The sequence below is a fragment of the Trifolium pratense genome, linkage group LG2 (assembly GCF_020283565.1).
Source record: "Trifolium pratense cultivar HEN17-A07 linkage group LG2, ARS_RC_1.1, whole genome shotgun sequence".
NCBI lineage: Eukaryota > Viridiplantae > Streptophyta > Magnoliopsida > Fabales > Fabaceae > Trifolium > Trifolium pratense.
The window spans coordinates 1019848-1041434 of record NC_060060.1 but is presented as its reverse complement, the minus strand read 5'-3'; the positions used below and the strand labels follow the sequence as shown (position 1 = coordinate 1041434).

At 31.3% G+C, this 21587-nt stretch overlaps 1 protein-coding gene, 2 long non-coding RNA genes and 1 pseudogene across 4 annotated transcripts; all 4 read left to right on the top strand.

Annotated features, from left to right (window-relative positions):
- Positions 1 to 843: 843 nt before the first annotated feature.
- Positions 844 to 2259, top strand: LOC123909060. Its single transcript, XR_006809809.1, has 2 exons — positions 844 to 992; positions 2019 to 2259. It is a non-coding gene; the product is annotated as an uncharacterized LOC123909060 (long non-coding RNA).
- Positions 2260 to 4342: 2083 nt separating this feature from the next.
- Positions 4343 to 5747, top strand: LOC123909510. The gene is made up of 2 exons (XR_006809938.1): positions 4343 to 4473; positions 5318 to 5747. It is a non-coding gene; the product is annotated as an uncharacterized LOC123909510 (long non-coding RNA).
- A 908-nt stretch (positions 5748 to 6655) lies between these two features.
- LOC123907672 lies at positions 6656 to 10912 on the top strand. 2 transcript variants are annotated; one of them, XM_045958030.1, is made up of 8 exons: positions 6659 to 7125; positions 8856 to 8993; positions 9445 to 9513; positions 9616 to 9687; positions 9773 to 9855; positions 9957 to 10088; positions 10214 to 10427; positions 10570 to 10912. In XM_045958030.1, the coding sequence occupies exons 1-8, from the start codon at positions 6715 to 6717 to the stop codon at positions 10612 to 10614; spliced, it is 1164 nt and encodes a 387-aa protein (XP_045813986.1). In that variant the 5' UTR covers positions 6659 to 6714; the 3' UTR covers positions 10615 to 10912. The 2 variants fall into 2 exon arrangements, with proteins under 2 accessions (XP_045813987.1, XP_045813986.1); XM_045958031.1 differs by lacking the exon at positions 8856 to 8993 and having other exon boundaries at positions 6656 to 7125.
- A 2885-nt stretch (positions 10913 to 13797) lies between these two features.
- Positions 13798 to 19200, top strand: LOC123907673 (annotated as a pseudogene).
- The last annotated feature ends 2387 nt before the right edge of the window (positions 19201 to 21587 follow it).

Below are 21587 nucleotides of genomic sequence, written 5' to 3'. Positions count from 1 at the left end.
GCGCAGGAGGGGCTGCGCCATGCGCAATTATTATTTCAAGAATTGGTTTCTTGATCTGTTGGATGCGCCATGCGCAGCTGGTGCTGCGCCATGCGCAGGTACGCAGCCCTATATATATTTTTTTGCAGTTTTTGTATATGAAGAGTTGATTTTAGGGTTCATTCATAATCAATCAAGCTAAGGTTCAAAAGGGGTTATTTTGGGTACACTCTAGGGATTGGGAACTCATTCTTTTCACCTTGTAATCATTATCATTGAAATCTCTTGGTCACGGGAAGAGATTTGGGAAAAAGGTAGAAATAGGAAAACTCTATTTTCTTGCAACTCTTTTGAGAATCTCATTGTAATCAAGGAACAAAGTTTGATAGTGAAATGGAGAGCTACTCTCTCCCCTAGAGTATGTCACATTGACTGAACTGGATAAATAATTTATTGTGTCCTTTTCTTTCTCGCCGTTTATCATTATTTGAGATTATTATTGTCGTTCGCTTATTTTGATTACTTAAATTGTATTTGCTCCACACATCAAGATTATTATCGGTGTAATTTAATTGAATTCACAACAAATCTTATGTGTAATGGAAAACCTATCATAACACAACACTATTTCTAAATTGACTCAGGTCTCAGGTGGATACTAAAAAGTCATATTTTTGTCATCATTCAACCATATTAATTTTTTTTTTAGATTTTCCCTTGTTTATTACGAAGGGTTAAAAAAGATATAAAAAAAAACATAATGAAAGGTTGAGTGATTAATTAAATGATCTAAAGAGACAAACATAATTTATAATACATCTAAGAAACATTTAATAATAATTACGATTTTAAATATGATTTCTTGTTAACAAAGCATGGTTTTGTTTTGCACTATAAAGTGATGAAACAATTTCTATTTCTATATTCAAAACTGAAAAATATGGCAAAAATTTATATGTTTTTTTGTGTCATGATGGTCTTTATTTCCATATTTATTTCTATGACAAACTGTTGTAAGTAATTTTTTATCATCGATTTTAAACTGGCGAACATTGCACTCAATAGTTAAAAATTCAATGTCATATTTTAATATTGATTTATATTTAAAAAATTCATGTTTCGTCCCTTTGAGTTTAACTCAGTTGGTAGAAACATTGCATTATATATGTAGGGGCCGAGATAATTTTTTCAGATGTACCGATATCCAACAATGTATGTTGGGTACCAAAGAATTGGTACTCGATTCGAAGTTAGTTCAGTACCAATATTCTTTATGCAAAATTTAATATCAAGTCATATTTTTGTATTAATTTATATTATAGTAGAGGACAAAACTTAGATCCATTTTTCTTTTTATATTTTTCTATGATTCTTAACTGAATTATCTATATTTATCAAATCCATAATTTTTACAAATTTATTATACCTACAAAAAGTTTATTTTTAGTTAAAACTCGTACAGAAAACATCTAAACAAGAAAATAATCCTAAGTTTTGTTTATTTTCTTGTTTTGGTTTATTTTAGGTATTGTTTTAGTTTATTTTCTATCCTGTAATGCGATTGTATTGTGTTTGTTTTACGCACTATGCTAGTCTTGCACTCAATTACGTTATTAATAAAATTTAGTTGTTTAAAAAAAAAATCCGAAGTTTTGTTCTAAAATAAATTTAAATTTTAAGTAAATTTATCTAAAAAACACTGATACCCAACAAAAACCACGGTACCTAGAATTTAAGTGTTTAGTCCAAAGATAAATAAAAAAGTGAGACCTACTCTATCCTTTTAAAATTTGATGGTATTTATCCATCAATCAATGAGAATAAGTTAGATAAATTGAATTGTATGTAATACTCACAACTAATTTGTAAAAACTTTTGAATTTCCATATCATTAGTGGATAAATACCTTAAAATTATCGAGAGGTAAATTATAAAAAACCAAATAAGAATTTACCATTAACTTTTCTTTTTATCTTAAATTCAATATTTGTTGACCCCATTTTGATAAAGTTACTTAATTCTTATTTGATATATCACAGCAATGATTCTCTGCGAACAGGATGAGGATTGTCCAATTCATCTGTGTATCCCTCCACAAGTTCCAAAGTGTGTATTAGTGGCTTGTGATTGTGTGATGAAGAAGCCGTGAAAGTTAATTGAAAAAAATAATGAAAAATAATATTTGGTCTATATGATATATTTCACTTTATTTTCCTGATCTTTAAATTTCTTTATGTATCCAAAAGTTTATTATAATATATTGAGAGTATTATTACATTAGTGTCCATCTTATGTACCTTTCCTTGTAAAGTTAAAATATTAATTAAATATATTTTCTCTTTCTTAATAAAATAAAGGTAAAAATAACTTTACTTATGATTTTTTAATTTCCGTGCAAAATTACAAAAAAACTAAAATTTTAGGATGAAGGGAGTACTTATTAATGACTTATTTGAAAATCGTGAAAGTAATTATAATGAGATTACACTTCATCCGTACCATAATATATGCCACTTTGACCAATTTGCAAAAATTAAGAAATGTAATTAATGTCGTATGAAAAAAAAAATTATGAGTTAGTTTACAAAATTGTCCTTCATTAATAATATAAGAAAGATAAATTGAAGAATTAAAAGAAGAGAGAGTAATAAATAATTTATGGTATAATAAGAAAAATATCATTAAATACTTCATTGATAATGAAAAGTGACTTATAATTGTTACAATTTTTCTCTCTGAAAGTGTCATAATTTGGTTTGGAGGGAGTAGTTGAAAAATGTTGTATTAAAAATTGAAGGGGGCATTAGTTTTTTTTGAAGGGGGCATTAGTTAACAAATTTTAAGATATATATATTTTTTTAAGTAGCTCAGTGACTAGAAATTTTATTCTTAAGATGGATGAATAGAATGACCGGGATTCGAAATTCATTCCCTTAAATATATAATGCAATGTCCTACCAACTGAGCTAAGCTCATCTTTCTTTTCTTAACTAATGTGTAGGAGTGTCGATTAACATTTTCTAAAATTGGATACATCAAATATTTTATTTTTGTCTAAGATGAAGTGATAATTAACTGAAATTAAACTCATATATAATTGTGAGATCCCTGGTCAGGATGTTCGCTCTAACAATTTCGACATTTTTGTCAGTTAAGCTAGAACTTATGGGACGATACATTAAGTATTTTAGGATAAATATTTTTTTTATTTTTTGGTCGAGAGATATTTATTTTAATTGTGCTGTTTATTTTGAGATGGAGATTGTGTTATTTAAAAAAAAAGTTCCGTCAAAAAACAAAAGTTTTTTTATCAAAAAAATAAATAAAATAATATGTTTTCGATATTTCTTCCGTGGCTAGCATTCACTATCTTCCATGTCCATGATCCAGTGTTCCAGAGGTTAAGAGTGGCTAGATTTGAAGCATACAACATGATGGGAGTTCATCCTTTGGAGTTGGAGCTAGGATTAAGCTACTTCACCATGAGAGGCTAGACCTCCATAGAGGTTGGATCATGACTAGGAACTAGACTATTGTAATCCATTGAGTCTGTAATGAATCTCTCTTTATAGTGTTATTCAATGAATTTCTGTTCTTAATGCTTTACAAATTCTGATCAACTTTGCAATGATTTTAGATTTTGATTATGTATGAGAATATGAGCTAAAATCCGACATGAATTCATTGTGCACTTGAGTGTTTCCGGTCGAGAGATTGAAACATAGAGTGTAACATAAGATCAACACGCTTTTTAATTACTCTGTTACCGGTAGCTTCCATCCAAGAGATTGGAGAAGTATTGGTAAATGATAGGGTGGATTTATCAAGAGATTGAAATTCATCATATTGTTGATCTAGTTGTGACACTTGAGTGGTTCATTACGACACGATTGATTGCATGCGATTACTATTGTTTAGGTACTCGTCGACGATTCAACCTCACTCTCTTATCATAATTTGATTTCGAAACGTTTTCTTACAAACCAATTACTCAAACAAAACCCCCAAAATGTGTTCTAATTTTAGTATGTTCATAGACACAATGACTTTGATAGAATCACACAATCCCTGAGGATCGATATTTTTTATTACTCAATTGACGAAATTGTACATTTGCAAATAGTCAATCAATTTTGTTAATAAATGAATTGTAGTCAAGCCTCAAAGAAAATGAAGAAAATGTAGCCTTAAAAAGTCATATTTTTGTCATGAATAATTCTTATAATTTTATTTTTAAATTTTCCCCTTCTCTATTATGAAGGGATTTCAAAAAGAAATAAAAAATATAATGAAAGGTCAAATAATTAATTCAATGAGCTAAAGAGACAAACATCTTTTATACATAATTCTAAGAAACATCTTTTCATTCTCACTCTATAAAGCGATCAAATGATTCCTATTTCTAGATTCATAAAAGAAAAAATATGGTTAAGGTTTATATGTATATTTATGCTATGATTATGTTTTTTTCCGTATTCATTACTATAACTAGTGGTAAGTAATTTTTATCAACGTTTTTAAATTTGGTAAACTATGATATCTCAAAGCTTAGTTTGGTATTTATATTTTTATACAAAATTCAAATACCATACCATATTTTCATATTAATTTTTAGGGTTAAATAAAATTTTGGTCCTTATAAATATGACAAATTTTGTTTTTAACCCCTATAAAAAAATTTAACCAAATTTGAATGATTTTTCGTCCCTATTTTTAAGTCAACTCATCTAGTTTTTTGTTTTGTTTTGTCAATTCATCTATATTACTTGATATTTTTATTTTTTTTATGCAGTCATGTTAAATCAATTATACAAACCTCTCTTTTAAAATATTAATTTCCGATCCATATTTTCGTATTTTTTAATGAGTTTTTGTATTTACGTTTATAATAATATAAAAACCTCTCCCACAAAATTTAATTTTTTTTAACAAGAGACAAATTATATATGAATTTTTAAGTTTTTGCCGCTTAAAAAATTATATTTAATTCATTTTATTGAAAAAATTCTAAATTTTTGTTGTAGAGGTTTTCACACTAATATAAACATAATTACAAAAACTCATTAAAAAATATGAAATTATATACATATGACTTGACTTAAAAATAGGAATAAAAAGTTATGACACAATATTTGAGAGACCGGTGCTTAATGAAAGTTTGTATATGACTACAACAAAATTTTAGATATTTATAAGGATAAAAACTTGTTTAACCCTAATTTTTAAATGATTTTTCTAAATTTAATATATTTAAAAAAATTCCTAATAATTTACCTTTAATTTTCTTATTCAAAATTTTTCCATCCCGATTTTGATAACTTTCCTATATTCTTATTAGGGATAAACTGCGAAATTAATTCGGATTGTCGAGATCATGTTTGTAGTGAACCTGACATTCCAGTATGTGGGTTTCTGTCTCCGGTTTCACCCGGAATAGGGACTTGTGGATGTTTCAAGTATAGCACATTGAAAATTATATATCCGGAATAGGGACTTGAGGATTTTTCCAGTAAAGCACATTGGAAATTATATTAACAATGGCTTTTGAATGTGTGAACAAGCCGTAAAATTAATTATTAAAAATAATTATATTGATGTTTTTATGATTTATATATTAGTATAATAACTGTGCCTCTAGGCAAATATTGTGTGTAGTGTTATATTATTGGTTGGTATAAAGATTGTTGCCTCTTGTCTAATAGTTATAATTGTAATATTTAACAATGTCAATTTATTTATATGAATAATACCGAACTTGTTGAGTGATATTTTTCATTTTAATAGTAGCAACTTCTCTTATAATATCATACAAATTAAACATAAAAGTAAAAAAAAAATTAATTAAAGCTCATTATAAAATTTTCAAATACAATAAAGATGATTTGACTTGAGATTAATCTTACTATTTTTTTAGCGGAAAATATTCAAAAAAATTAAGGTTGAGGCATTTATTATAGGGCGAATATTGTGTAGCATGAAATTATAGTCTAGTTATAAAATTCCATGTCATTATAAAGATTGTTGTCACTTGTATAATAATTATATTTGTAATATTTACATGTGAATAATATTAAACTTGGGATTGATAGTTTTAAATTTAATAGTAAGAATATATATATATATATATATATATATATATATATATATATATATATATGGGGAGGGATCAAATTACACCGGTGTAACATTTGAGTAATGTTACACCGCTTAATGCTTTAACGAATACAAATTTTACAAAATTCACCGTTGGATTGAAAGCTTATATCGTATAGATCATATTTGTTGAATTGTATAAAAATCTAAAATCGTTTGATATGTTTTTGAGATAGATCAAGATTAATGGTGTAATTCACCGTTGGATTGAAAACTTATAATATTTTACAAATTGGATACATCAAATATTTTATTTTTGTCTTAGATGAAGTGATAATTAACTGAAATTAAACTCACATATAATTGTGAGATCCCTGGTCAGGATGTTCGCTCTAACAATTTCGACATTTTTGTCAGTTAAGCTAGAACTTATGGGACGATACATCAAGTATTTTAGGATAAATATTGTTTTTATTTTTTGGTCGAGAGATATTTATTTTAATTGTGCTGTTTATTTTGAGATGGAGATTGTGTTATTTAAAAAAAAAAGTTCCGTCATAAAACAAAAGTTTTTTTATCAAAAAAATAAATAAAATAATATGTTTTCGATATTTCTTCCGTGGCTAGCATTCACTATCTTCCATGTCCATGGCCACTTCCAATCTCTTCCACCAAATTTCCCGACCATTTCATTTTCCTACACCTTGCACAACTTTCAGGCCACCATGCACTGCCGTCAACATTCACCTGAAACACCGCAAACTATCCCTTAAACCCAAAACCAAAAATCACTTAAAGTGGGCCATTAAACTGAGCTTAGTGGAACAGAGTCCACCAAAATCAAATTTTGATTTGGAGCAACTAGTGGGGTTTCTCTATGAAGATCTTCCTCATCTCTTTGATGATAAGGGTATTGATAAAAGTGCTTATGATGAACGTGTTTTCTTCAGAGACCCGATTACTAAGCATGATGATTTGAGTGGTTATCTTTTCAACATTGCTCTTCTTAAGACACTTTTTACTCCGAGGTTTCAGTTACATTGGGTTAAACCGGTTTGTTTGTTTCTCTCTTTCTATTTCCTTATGGCTTCTATTTTGAAAAATAGTAGTGGGTTTTAACTTATTTCAGCTTATATCTTTTGATTTAAAGCCCCGTGAACCTTTATGTATAAGTTATTACTATTGCAAAAGATATAGGGCCTGTTTGGATTGACTTATATAGAGCTTATTTGGGCTTATCTAATGACATAAGTGCTAGCTTATCCACCTCTTCGAGAGAAAATATCATAAGAGCTTATGGAGTCTCATAAGTTGTTTTTCATAAGCTCATCTAACAAGCTTATTAAATAGGGCTTATGAAATTCATGTTGTGGCAAGTGTGAGTTGAGTCTCACAATACTTAGAAAAGTGGAGGTTGAATACTTTATAATTTAAATGACCATAAGCCTAACGCCTTAAGGTTTTGGGTAAGAGTGTGGCGTTCAACTCATTTATAGGCTTGCTCTTAAGCACAGTGTGGATGATCCCCTTGGCTGCCCCCTCGTGACCCAACAATGATATCAGAGCCGATGGTTCGACGAAGGAGTCGACTGACTCCTTGCATCGAAAGTCTTCCTGACAACAAGTGTATGGATGAAGGGGGAGCATAAAGAATTGAAGGACTCACACTTGAGGGGAGATTGTTATGAGTTAAGTCTCACATTGCTTCAAAAAGTGGAGGTTGAACACTTTATAAGTAAGAGGACCCACAAACTTAACACCTTAAGGTTTTGGGTTAAAGTGTGGTGTCCAACTCACCTGTATTGCCCAATGTAGATGATCCCCCTGGCTGCCCCCTCGTGACCCAACAATTCGGACTATCAAACACGGTGCTTATGCACCCGAAACACAGAACCATCCGCAAACCCGAAAATAATTGGAAATGATCTTCTACTGCCTATGTGTTCAGCCACCCCTCTCGTGCTTCATCTAACGTCTGGGAGTTTATACAAAATTAAATAAATTAACAGAAGCAATTTTAAAGAGAGAGTAAAAACGTGGATTTAACAGTTAAGATGGGGGCAAAACGGACAACAAGAGAGAATAAATTATTTTTGTATAGTTTTAAGCTATTTTCATAGGTTATATGAGTAATTGACATTGGACTAGGCCTTAGGGCTTACAAGGGGTGTCAACTTAGTTGAGATCTCTTATATTCTCTTTAACTGTTGGTTTATCTAAAAAATATTTTCATAGGTTATCTTGGATAATTTGTGAAAATAAGCTGAAAACATCTTATGAACAATGTCATAAGTGGTTCTCACAAGTTCTCCCAAACAGTTTTACAAAACTTATGTTAGTATATAAGTTCAAATAAGTAAGTCTTAACAGGCCCTTTATCTATTCATTTAAGCTTATGAAAATAGCTTACCATAAGTCTATATACGGTATTTTCGTAAGCCCCTACGATATTTTATGAAAACAGCCTCGGACTTTTTATGCATAAAAATAGCTTAGTTGCATTTGTTTCAATAGATGATTAATCAGTTAAGACAAATGATATATCTATTAAACAAATATAACACCTCATTAAGCACGCGCATGACCTTTGTTAACCATCTAAAGTATCCAAGTTTGTAATTCCAAATTCATGTTGAAATGACATTTCTGGTTTTTAAATTATAGAAATAACATTTTCTTAAAGACTTATTATATAATAAGCACTTAATTAAGGTGTTTACTCAAATTCACTTTTAATTTTCATACGTCTTCTTTGTTCAATTTGAATGATTATGTTTCTATAGACAGGACCTTATGAGATTACTACAAGATGGACTATGGTTATGAAATTCATGCTACTTCCATGGAAACCAGAATTGGTGTTCACCGGAACATCTGTTATGGGGGTTAACCCAGAAAATGGAAAGTTCTGTAGCCATGTGGTACATTTCCAGCTCAAACAATCTACTAGTGGTGTTGTTGATGTTTTTAATTTGCGGTTGCAGCCGCGTTGTAAACTTTGCTATAACAGAAAATTATGGTCAAATGCGGTTAATGCTACCTCATTTGCAGTAGCTTTGGGTTACAGACTAATTAACAACCTTGATGGCGCGAATGTTTGTTTTGAAACATAGTGTTGTCGAGCTATGAAGCACGAACACGAACATAGACACTGGATATGACATGGATACTGAAACGTCAACACTGATAATACTTTGAGAAAATGACATAATCCATTGTAATAATAAGTGTTGGCGTCGGACACCGACGCATGTCCGACACGACACGCCAAATCTAAGGAGTCTCCGTGCTTCATAATGTTTAGTGCTGTTAATGAAGTGATATTATTGGCTTAAAATTGGTACTTTAACTACTTATTCCTCAATTTCGTAGGACTTTTGGGATTCACTAGAGAAAAATGACTATTTTTCATTCGAAGGTTTGACGGAAGTATTCAAACAGGTACCGTTCTATTTCAATCTTGATATATGAATCAAACAAATTTTCTGTTGTTAATCTTCCATAATTCATTGTGTTCTTACTAGAAACTTTGACATTTTTTAGTTGAGGATTTACAAGACACCGGAATTGGAATCACCCAAATATCAAATATTGAAAAAGACGGCAAATTATGAGGTCAATCTTCGCATTCATCATCTTCATCATCACATTGGTTTTTTCAATTATGTAATGAAGTCACTGTTTTTGTATGGCACAACAGGTTAGACAGTATGATCCATTCGTAGTAGTAGAAACTAATGCAGACAAGCTATCTGGGAATACCGGCTTCAATGATGTTGCTGGGTATGAATTTATATATCAGATAAAGCTGTCATTTACTTATTCTGATTCTCAATTTCAGTTTAGATAATTGATACATGTTAAAAATCCTCCTATATATACAGATATATATTCGGAAAGAATTCAACAACAGAAAAGATACCAATGACTACACCTGTGTTCACTCAAGCCATGGATGCTGACTTGTCCAAAGTGTCGATCCAAATAGTTCTTCCATCAGACAAAGAAACAAAGAGGTTATGAATTTTTCCGTTAAAGAATTTGAACGACTTTTGCTCAGAGATATGTCTGAACTTAGTAAATAAATGCAGTTTTGTCGAAAAATATGAGCAAAATCTTGATATTTTAATCTTCTGTCCAGTTTACCAAATCCTAATCAAGAAACAGTTAGCTTGAGAAAAGTCGAAGGAGGCATTGCTGCTGTAATAAAGTTTAGTGGAAAACCGACAGAGGATAGTGTTCGCGAAAAGGAGAAAATCTTGCGGTCTAATATCATTAAAGATGGTTTAAAACCTCAGCCTGGTTGTTTGCTTGCTCGGTACAATGATCCAGGTCGAACTTGGAGCTTTATAATGGTATGCTACAAAACCTTGATTCCTGTGAATTTACTTCTAATATGTATTGGTAAAAGTAAATGTTTTTTTTACCTTAATTTGACATTTATTAACTTAAGTGCTGATTATTACTTCAATTATTTTGTGGTTTATGACATTGAAGAGGAATGAAGTGCTCATTTGGCTAGACGATTTCTCGTTGGATTAGCGTTAATGCAGTACGCATGGCTGTTACGGCTACACACAGTAAATTTTGTTCATCTTAATTTACATTACTCACACACCATGTTTTACCATCTCGATGTCATTTTCTGTTTTCTGGCTTATTATATGAAATGTAATATTTTAAATTCTCTTCTGGTTCGAGTAATTCTTCAAACCAGAAATAGGAATGTAAAAAAATAGGAAGAATATCACTCAACAAATTGTTAAAGAATAAGATTGTACAGTAAGTTTTAACTTATTCTATAGTGCTTATTGTTTTATTGACAACAAAATTTTAATTCTGAGGTGATCTTATGCTACTAAAGTATTTTCTTGAGTATGTGTTACAAGAATATGAATATTAATTTCAAGCAAGTAGTGACATTGGTCATTGGAATAGCAGAAGACCACGTAGAGAATGAGTTCAATAGAAGTTCATTTATCACAGAAGATGACTGCATCTGAAAAGCAATCATAAGAAGATATATAGCAATGAAGATCAATTTTGGTCCTTCTCACGGTTCAATTCTGTTTCCGACAAAAATAAAATCCAAATTAGTCTTTGAGATATGTGATGTGGACAAATTAGTCTCTATTACGATGAATCAAACTAATTTGTTCCGAGTATGAAAATGTCAGGACCTAATTTGAGTTTTATTTATGTCAGTAATTGAATTGGCTGTTAGAAAATTGTGATGAATCAAAATGAGTCTTCAAGATTAAAATCAGAACATGAATTATTCTTATTTCAAGAAAAGATGTATAATAGTCGCAATACCAATATTAATCAAAAGGTAACATACAAAATATCGGGAAATAGACTTCTAAACTATGAAGTACGGAGACAGATATGGACACTGGACACAATATATGGATACAGATCAACACTGATAATAATTTTTTGACTTAATTAGTAAAATGGTCCCTTAAAGATATTTTTGGTTTCAGATTGGTCCCTTAAAGAAAAAAAGGTTCAAATAGGTCTCTTAAAGAAAAAAAAGTCCGAATAGGTCCCTTAAAGACATCTCCGTTAATCAGTTTGGTCCCTAAAAAGAGGTCTAAATAGGACCAAACTGATTAACGGAGATGTCTTTAAGGGATCTATTCGGACTTTTTTTCTTTAAGGGACTTATTTGGACCTTTTTTTCTTTAAGGGACCAATCTGAAACCAAAAATGTCTTTAAGGGACCATTTTACTAATTAAGCCTAATTTTTTTTTTAAATGACAAACAATTCATTGTAATCATATACGGCGGTGTCAAACACTAACAATTGTACAACATCGAGACACATCTAATCTAGAAAAGCAAATATTGACTTAACATTCATCCACCTAAAGATTCCATCACTGTGTTAATATTGCTTTATTCTCCATCAAAACAGTACATAATCGATTCTTTGCTGCTTTCTCCAACGTGTAAACTGAATTGTAAAGACAATTGCCAATGTGGCTATACAAGTCTGCATCACACATGCAGATAACAAGTGATTCACACACCCTAATCATAATTCCACACTCCCTCTGTGCCAAGTACAAGTCCAACAACTTTTGTTTTTGTTATATAAACACCAACTGGTTATTGGTCTCTAACCTCAACTCAAACACAACACAACTCACACAACTAGCTTAATTAGCTTGTCATAGCTAATTCCATTATCTTTCTCATTTCAAGTCACTTGCTTTTCTTCATTCTCAATCAAATGACATCCATTTGCATGGCCATTGCAACAAGGAGAATTAAGAATGGATGTGTTACTGAAGGTGAGTGTTTCAGCTATATATCTGGAGCTTGCATTGAAGTAGAAGATTATCACAATGGGGATGGAGATTCTTACAGGGAAGGTGACGATGATGACGACGGTGGCTATGACTATGCTCCTGCTGCTTAAACTCTAAGAACGTGTTAACAAAATTTATGCCTTAATCTTTGTTTAAGCACAGGCTAATTATAATGGTCATAGAATAGTCTTGAGCTAGATAGTAAGAGTGTATTATTCGATCCTTAATGTAGATTTTATTTTAAATTGCCAACTTAAATGTAAGATTTGCCTAATGTGAAATGTTGTTGACTAATTTATATGATTTGATTTTGAACCAATGTATTGCTTGTTTCATCTTCGCAATGGTAATGTCACGACAATTAGAGAGGCTTTTGGGACAATTTAGAGTATTTATTTAAACGAATTAGAGAGGCTTTTGGGTGGATCCGCCTTTCCCTCTGTCCATGCCATTCAAATGGCCAGGATTCAAGCTGTTAATTATCATTAATATGAAAATATCATGGATTAAGAAGTGAACTAAATTAGAAATAAAACTATCAGCCTGTTTCCTTAGAGATTACTTGGTTGAGGATTCAATTTTCAATCTAGAGGTACTCAGTTCGAAACCCTGCAGCTAAAAATAAAACTATCAAAACATTGTAAGAGACTTGTGTTTGATCCGTTAAAGGGTTAGTACTGGACATAACAGTACAAGACAGAACAGCACAACACATGACAGAACAGCACAAAACAAACTTTTGGGATATTGAACAATTTTTGTCTTATACGATATTTGGTTAATAAAATGGTATTTTTGGTATTTTATACAACTTGTACTGCGGACAAAAAGTTGTGTTGTGGTTTAGTGAGTGACAAAATTTTCTGTTTTTGTTCTGTCCATTGCCTCTCAATTTGTCCAGTTCCTGGAACAGTTTTACAATCAAACACAATACAACTAGAGTTTTCCTGTCTATTCCCTTATTTTTTAGCAGATCAAACGGACCCTCATAGTAAAATCACATGAGTGAAATATTTGATGTGTGAAGCAAAAGAATGACAACTAAAATGAAGCGGATAAACAATAATAATTATAAATGATAAAAACGATAAAGGAGATAAGAAAAAACACACGATATTTATTTACCCAGTTCGGCCCAACAATAGCCTATTCGGGGGAGAGAACATCTCTCCTTTCCACTATATTAATGAGTTTGGTTAAAATGAAATTCCGAGTTTAGTTACAACAAAATTTTAAAGGTGTTTATAAGAATTAACCTTCAATCCTAATTCTACTATTTTCCTGAATCTCTTCCCGCGGTCGATACACACAATGATTTAGACTACCAGCTTTAAACTAAAACATAATTCAAGTCAGATATCCTCAAAAATTAATATTTTATATAATTTATGATTATTGTGAAGAAAAATATATACATAGAGGGATAAAGTAAAGTCGTTTATTTATATTTTATGATTATTGTGAAGAACTAAAAGGATGACGAGAGGAGAAAGCAACGAAGTATTCGATGGAAGAGAGACAATACCCTTGCTCACTCCATTCAAAATGGGAAACTTTAATCTATCTCACAGGTAGTAGTACCTAGTAACTAATTTGTAGTATAATATTTCTTGAATTTCATACCCTGGACAGTGATTTTATATAATTTTCTATGTTTTGATTTAACAATACGATATATATATATATATATATATATATATATGAGTCAGGATCCGTTGACACCAACTAGTTTGACACCAAATGTTACACCTCTCAATAACGTTTTAACCGATATAAATTTTATAAAATCCACCGTTGGATTGAAAGTTTACATCATATAGATCATTTGTGTAAAATTTCAGGCAAATCCAAAATCATTTGATATGCTATTGAGACACATAAAGATTAACGGCATTTAAAAAAATACAAAAACCGTTAATTTTGATGTATCTCAATAACATATCAAATGATTTTGGATTTATTTGAAATTTTACACAAATGATCTATATGATGTAAACTTTCAATCCAACGGTGGATTTTATAAAATTTATATCGGTTAAAACGTTATTGAGAGGTGTAACATTTGGTGTCAAACTAGTTGGTGTCAACGGATCCTGACTCTATATATATATATATATATATATATATATATATATATATATATATATATATATATATATATATAGGGGTTTTCTAACTTAGACCCTAGTTAGGTCTAAGTTAGCAAGGTGTACCTTTTCAATTGGACCAAAATACCCATTATTTTAATTTTTGAAATAATAGAGCAACAGGGGCATTTCTGTAATTTTCTGCAATTTTGCCAACCATATACACGCGCCCCACCTTCTTAAACCATTAATAAACGCGGATCCAGTGTCGCGCGCGTACCGAAGGACCATGGTTACAGACCGTTGATTTCCATCAGACAGCCAAGATCTGATCTCATCAAGACTGTCTGATCAATCAGACAGCCCAGATCATCCTGATCCATCAGATTCAAGCGCCTGCGTCACACTGGATTACAACCTGGAGAGAGAAAAATTTGCTTTTTAAAAGTAGGACACGTGTCACACAATGGTTGGCTGGGCGTGATTTTTGTTCATTTTTTACTTTGAACTCAACTATTTCGTTGTAAATTAATTTTTTATTTTTTTATTTTTATACCAAAATTCATAATTTTTTTTTCTACAAATAGAGACTTGGTTCGTTTGATTTGGACACCGAAAAAAAAACGCAATTTTTCACTACCTTAATCTCATTTATTGTTTACTAAATACGTTACTTGTGTGTTGTAATTTAACACGCACCACTCAACCAACTCACTGAAACCATTATACCAGGAAAATAGTAGATAATATTCTGGAACTTTTGGTATATTTTATGAAATTTTTGGAGACCTGAAACTATTTTTAGTTAATTAAATGAGATAAAACGGTAATAAAAAACTAATGTTTGCTTCTGAAACCATTTTACTGGTAGAATGGTTGCACATAGTTGTATTCTGAAACCATTTTACTGGTAGAATGGTTTCAATGAGTAATTTATTAATTGTGTTTGCTTCTGAAACCATTTATCTGGTACAATGGTTTCAGAGAGTTGTAATCTGAAACCATTTTGCTGGTAGAATGGTTTCAGTAAGTTGATTATTAGTTATTTGCTTCTGAAACCATTTAGCTTGTAGAATGGTTGCACATAGTTGCATTCTGAAACCATTTTACTGGTAGAATGGTTTCAGTGAGTAATTTATTAATTGTGTTTGCTTCTGAAACCATTTATCTGGTACAATGGTTTCAGAGAGTTGTAATCTGAAACCATTTTGCTGGTAGAATGGTTTCAGTAAGTTGATTATTAGTTATTTGCTTCTGAAACCATTTAGCTTGTAGAATGGTTTCGGAGATTTGCACTCTGAAATCATTTTCCTGGTAGAATGGTTTCGGTGAGTTGATTTAAGGTAGTGAAAAATGAGATTAAGGTAGTGAAAAATTGGGTTTTTTTTTCTGTGTCCAAATCAAACGAACCAAGTCTCTATTTGTAGAGAAAAAAAAATTATGAATTTTGGTATAAAAAATTAATTTACGACGAAATAATCGAGTTTAAAGTATTAAATGGAAAAAAATTAACGTAGCCAATCATATGCTGACACGTGGCCTGCCTTTTCAAAAACTTTCTCTCTCCGCGTCATCCTTCCACCAAACGCGCGCCTGTCGGCGCGTGTGATGCACGCGCGCTGATTGTGTCCAATAACACGCTGCCACGTGTCCTGGGGGGGAAAAAGAAGTGGGGGGCGCGTGTATTGTTGGGTAAAATTACAGAAATGCCCCTGTTGCTCTATTCTTTCAAAAATTAAAAAAATGGGTATTTTTGTCCAACTCAAAAGGTGCACCTTGCTAACTTAGACCCAACTGAGTCTAAGTTAGCATATATATATATATATATATATATATAGGATAGTGTTGGCTCCGTTAACTCGATCAAGATCTTACAACTTTGTTGCCCAGCCTCATGCTATTCTCTATTATTCTCAAAGAACAACTAAGGGTGACTTCTTGATTGCAGAAGGCGCTGGTGTGTCTCAAACAGCACAAGGGTGAGTAATCTCAGTTTCTAATTTCTATATACCCAATTAATTAATTTTTTTTTGAACTACCACCCAATTAATTATTTACACTATTCCTTCTTTAAATCTATTTGTAAAAATATCATTTGTCCCACAAATAGTTGATTCTTTTAATTTTTAAAATCACGTTAAAATTTTAATAAAAAAATAATAATAAGATTACAAGTGCTAGTACATACATCCACAAACTCCTAGGTCAATATGAAGAATAGAACCAAGTGAATTTGTGATCCATATTAATTCATAGAATAAGATTTGCTAGCAACCAATGTCAAGATAAGATTTTAATCACAACAACATACCTCCACCAATGAATCCAGATTGTATTGATTAAAACTACATGCAATTATGACCATTCGATTAAGATCAGACAATTTAAATTTAAAGTGATTTTATTAGATTGCTTTAAATTTGAATCGTTCGGCCAAATCTGTCCTGACTACATGCAATACATATCCCCGTAACTACTTTAGGTAATCTAAGATTAGAACTAAGTAAATTTGTGATCCATATTCATTTATAAAATAAGGTGGCCCCAACGTTTTTTCTAGCAACCAATGTCAAGATAAGATTTTAATCACACCTCTGCAATCTCAAAAATTGAGGATGATTTAATTAGGCTCGTTTGGCCGGCTTTTTTTAAGTTTATGAAAATAGTTTATGTAATTTTTACCCTCCGGTCCTTTTTATAAGGAACAATTTGGAAAAAAAATTGGTCCTTTTTATAAGAAACAATCATTAAATTTATTCTTACAATTTCATTTTTACCCTTATTAAATTGTATCCATTCCAAAGTTATGCATTAATTAGAGTGATATATTCCCTAAGGATAAATTAATACACGAAGGTTAGTTTTGGAATAGATTGTAAAATTTTAGAATTTTTATTAAGAAAGATAAAGTTTCTTGGTATGTGTGTTTTTTCCAAATTGTTCCTTATAATAAGGACCGGAGGTATTATTATAAGTTTGTTAAGATAGTTTATGATAAAATAGCTTATAAAATTACAATTTTCACTAGTGTGAACTTATAAAATAACATAAAATTTAATTTATATTGCATAAGCTCTACCAAAAGTTGGGTCAAACGAGCCTTTAGAAAAGAAGATAAAGTCACTTCTTGCCTTCTAATTCTAATCATAAAATCAAATGTAAAACCAACCAGAGAACCTTTACTTCTTTCCCCTATGAAAAGAAGCACAAAAGGTTTCAAAAAAGATAAAAATAGAGGGATTGATTAATTCCATGAGTGAAAAAAATTAGGTGGAGAAAAAAAAATATAATTAAGTCTAATTTTTTATTTTTTTTATAAGCATAATTAAGTCTAATGATAACATAGTAAAAATTACTATAATTTCATTTATGTTTTTCTTAATTAAGTCTAATGTTTTTTCTTATGATCCATTGTTGATGAGTGAAAATATGGATCGTAATTTGGCCACCACCACCTATACGTTAATTTTTTAATTTATGCGGTGCAATAAATATGAGAATAATTTATGCAGTGGTTAGGGTTCGAATCCCGATCATCCATTTATCTATATTATGGGTGAAATTTTTAGTCATTGGACAAAATGGAAAAAAAAAAATGAGAATAATTTTTTGGAGTGTTGTTTGGATGACTAAATGAAAGGTACCCAAATACGCCTGGCATTTGGACAAGGGAACAAGTAGAAGCTTGGAAACCAATTGTGAGAGGAGTTCATGAAAAAGGGGGCATATTTTTCTTACAACTTTGGCATGCTGGAAGAGTATCCAACTATGGTATGTATCATGAAGATGTATCTTTGTTCCATTACAAGGATGTATGTAAACTAACAACAAATCATTACCTGATCTCCATATACAAATTGTAGGATATCAGCCTGAAGGTAAACCCCCAATATCATGCACAAACAAGCCCCTTCAGAAATCCCCTTGCTTGTTAATGACTTCAAAATTGCTGCAAGAAATGCCATGGAAGCAGGTTTTGATGGAGTAGAGATACACGGAGCTCACGGCTACTTATTGGACCAATTCTTAAAGGACAAAGTGAACGATAGAGATGACGAGTATGGAGGTAGCTTAGAGAATCGTTGTCGCTTCCCACTTGAAGTAACAAAGGCAGTAGCTGATGAGATTGGAGCTGACAAGGTTGGTGTGAGGTTGTCCCCTTTCGCTGATTATCATGATTGTGAGGACTCTGATCCTCAAGTATTGGCTATTTACATGGCTGAATCATTAAATCAATTGGGCATTTTGTACTGTCATGTGATCGAGCCTAGGATGGTCACACTAAATAACTCCAACACCACCAAATGGTCATTGATGCCTATTAGGGAGGTCTTTAAAGGGACATTTATTGTTGCCGGAGGTTACGATAGGAATGACGGAAATTGCGCTATAGCATGTGGTGCTGCCGATTTAGTGGCTTATGGACGACTCTTTTTAGCAAATCCAGATCTCCCTAAACGATTTGAGTTGAATGTTGATGAGTTCAACCACGCTGACCCAACCACCTTTTATACGCATGACCCTGTCCAAGGATATACTGATTATCCATTTCTCCAAAATACTATCTAGTATTGTTTTATATTTCTAGATTTCTAGCTAGTCTCGTAGTACAAACAAACAAGGTAAAAAGGTTTTGTTTTGATATAAATCATTGGATGCTAAATCCAAAAGTTTGTATGAGGCTCAACACCGGATGATTCTAGACTTTATTTTTCTTTGTGTACGAACTTTTATCTTTAGGCACACCTTGTAGTTAATTTAATTTGATATATATTTTTGGATTTTAGAAAAAACATAAACAGCTATCGAAGGCTTCGAATATTGTTAATCTTTGGTATTTCTACAAACATTTACCTGCAGGGTCGTATTGTGTTACTTGGAAGCTTCTTATTTTGACATGCATGCTTTGTTTAGTTTTGTAAATAGTGATAGCAATTGGGTCCTTCACAATCATTAGAAGATAAATATATAGCAATAGCACTAAATGAATCTGATTTTTTTTTTGTTTTTCGACAATAAATGAATCTGAAATATCTTCAAAGCTATAAAAATTAAAGGGTGAAGACTATTTTGGTCCTTTACATTTTTCTGACTGTCCAATTCCATCTCCGACAAAAATAAAATCTAAATTAGCCTTTAACATCTTTCTACTGTGGACACACATCTAATCTAAAGAATGTTCATAGCTTATAATCAACAACGGAAAGGAAAAATGTGATATAGAAAAATCCCCCTTACAGAGTACACTCAGTATAGTATTAAATATGATCAATATTGAAAATAAGAGTGTATTACATTCGTAAATATAGATGGTCGATCGAAGGCTTAATAGTGTCCAGAGTTTGCAAATTAACCGGTACTAAGTAACAGTGTCATAAATATATAAAATAAAACTACTATGCAAAATAACAGAGTCCAGAATCTGTGACTTTATTAACAGTGTCATACCTATACAATGAAGGAATGAAATTATAACTAAGTAAAAGAAAAACAAAACTTTAATTTGAGTTCTAAGGTATTCCTTGCCTTGCAGATTGAAAAATAAAACGATAACTAAAGATTGAGTTAACATGCATCCACCTAAAGATTCTATCACACTTGGTTAATATTGCTTTATTCTCCATCAAAACAGTGCATAATCGATTGTTTGCTGCTTTTTCCAACGTGTAAGCTGAATTGTAAAGACAATTGCCAATGTGGCTGTACAAGACTGCATCACACATGCAGATAACAAGTGATGCACACACCCTAATCATAGTTCCACACTCCCTCTGTGGCTTTCTTGTGCCAGTAAAAGTCGAATAACTTTTGTTTTTGTTATATAAACACCAACTGGTCTCTAACCTCAATTCAAACACAATATAACTCACACAAACTAGCTGAATTAGCTTGTCATACCTAATTCCATTATCTTTATAATTTCAAGTCACTTGCTTTTCTTCATTCTCAATCAAATGACATCCATTTCCAGGGCCATTGCATCAAAAAGAATTAAGAATGGATATGGATGTGTTACTGAAGGTGACTGGTTCGGCTGTATATCTAGAGCTTGCATTGAAGAAGATTATCACAACGGGGATGGAGATTCATACAGGGAAGGTGACGATGATGATGACGGTGGCTATGACTATGCTCCAGCTGCTTAAACACTAAGAATGTTTTACCTAACTTAAGTTAGCTAACTAGCTAGTAATAGTATTGATTAACAAAATGTATGCTCTCTAATCTTTGTTTAAGCAAAGGCTAGTTATGGTCATAGAATAGTCTTGTGCTAGCTAGTAAGAGTGTATTATTCCATCCTAATGTATATTTTGTTTTAAATGGCCAACTAAAATTTAAGATTTGCCTTATGTGAAATGTTGACTAATGATGTGAACCAATGTATTGTTTGTTTCATCTTCGCAATGGTAAAGTCACGGCTTGTTTCATCTTTGACATATAAAAGAAAAGTTTCTTTTATACGTCAAAGAAGAGAACAATACATTGGTTACAAAGTAATATAAAAGAAAGGCTTGCTAATGATTTTTATATGGAGATGAGCACTACAAGAAAACATGCATTTACTGGCGGCCAAAAGCCCTCAGTAATGCACAAATTTCGTCTAAAATGCATGCATTACTGACGGCCTTGGGCCCTCTGCAATTTGCTCGCCAGTAATGTTTACTGACGGCCCAGGACCGTCAATAACGTTACTGACGGCCTGGAGCCGTCAATAATGCCAAACGGTCATATCAAAAGAGCTTGTCATTTACGACGGCCTGCAGCCGTCAGTAGTGCATGCCAGACTTGAAATTTGTGACGGCCTGCAGCCGTCAGTATTGTTAGACGGATTAAAAAAAAAATTAATAATTTAATTATTTAAAAATCAATATTAATATTGATTTTTAAATAATTAAATTATTAATTTTTTTTTTAAATTCTAGTTTTAATAATTTATTTTTTTAAAAAAAATATACTGCATAATAAATAATTAAAAAATATTAAATATAATTTTATTTTTACAAAAAAATATTAAAATTTAATTAAAAGCATAATATAAATACTTAATATAAGCATAATTAAACATAACAATAATATTGTCATTAAAAAAAGAAAACAATTAAACATAAT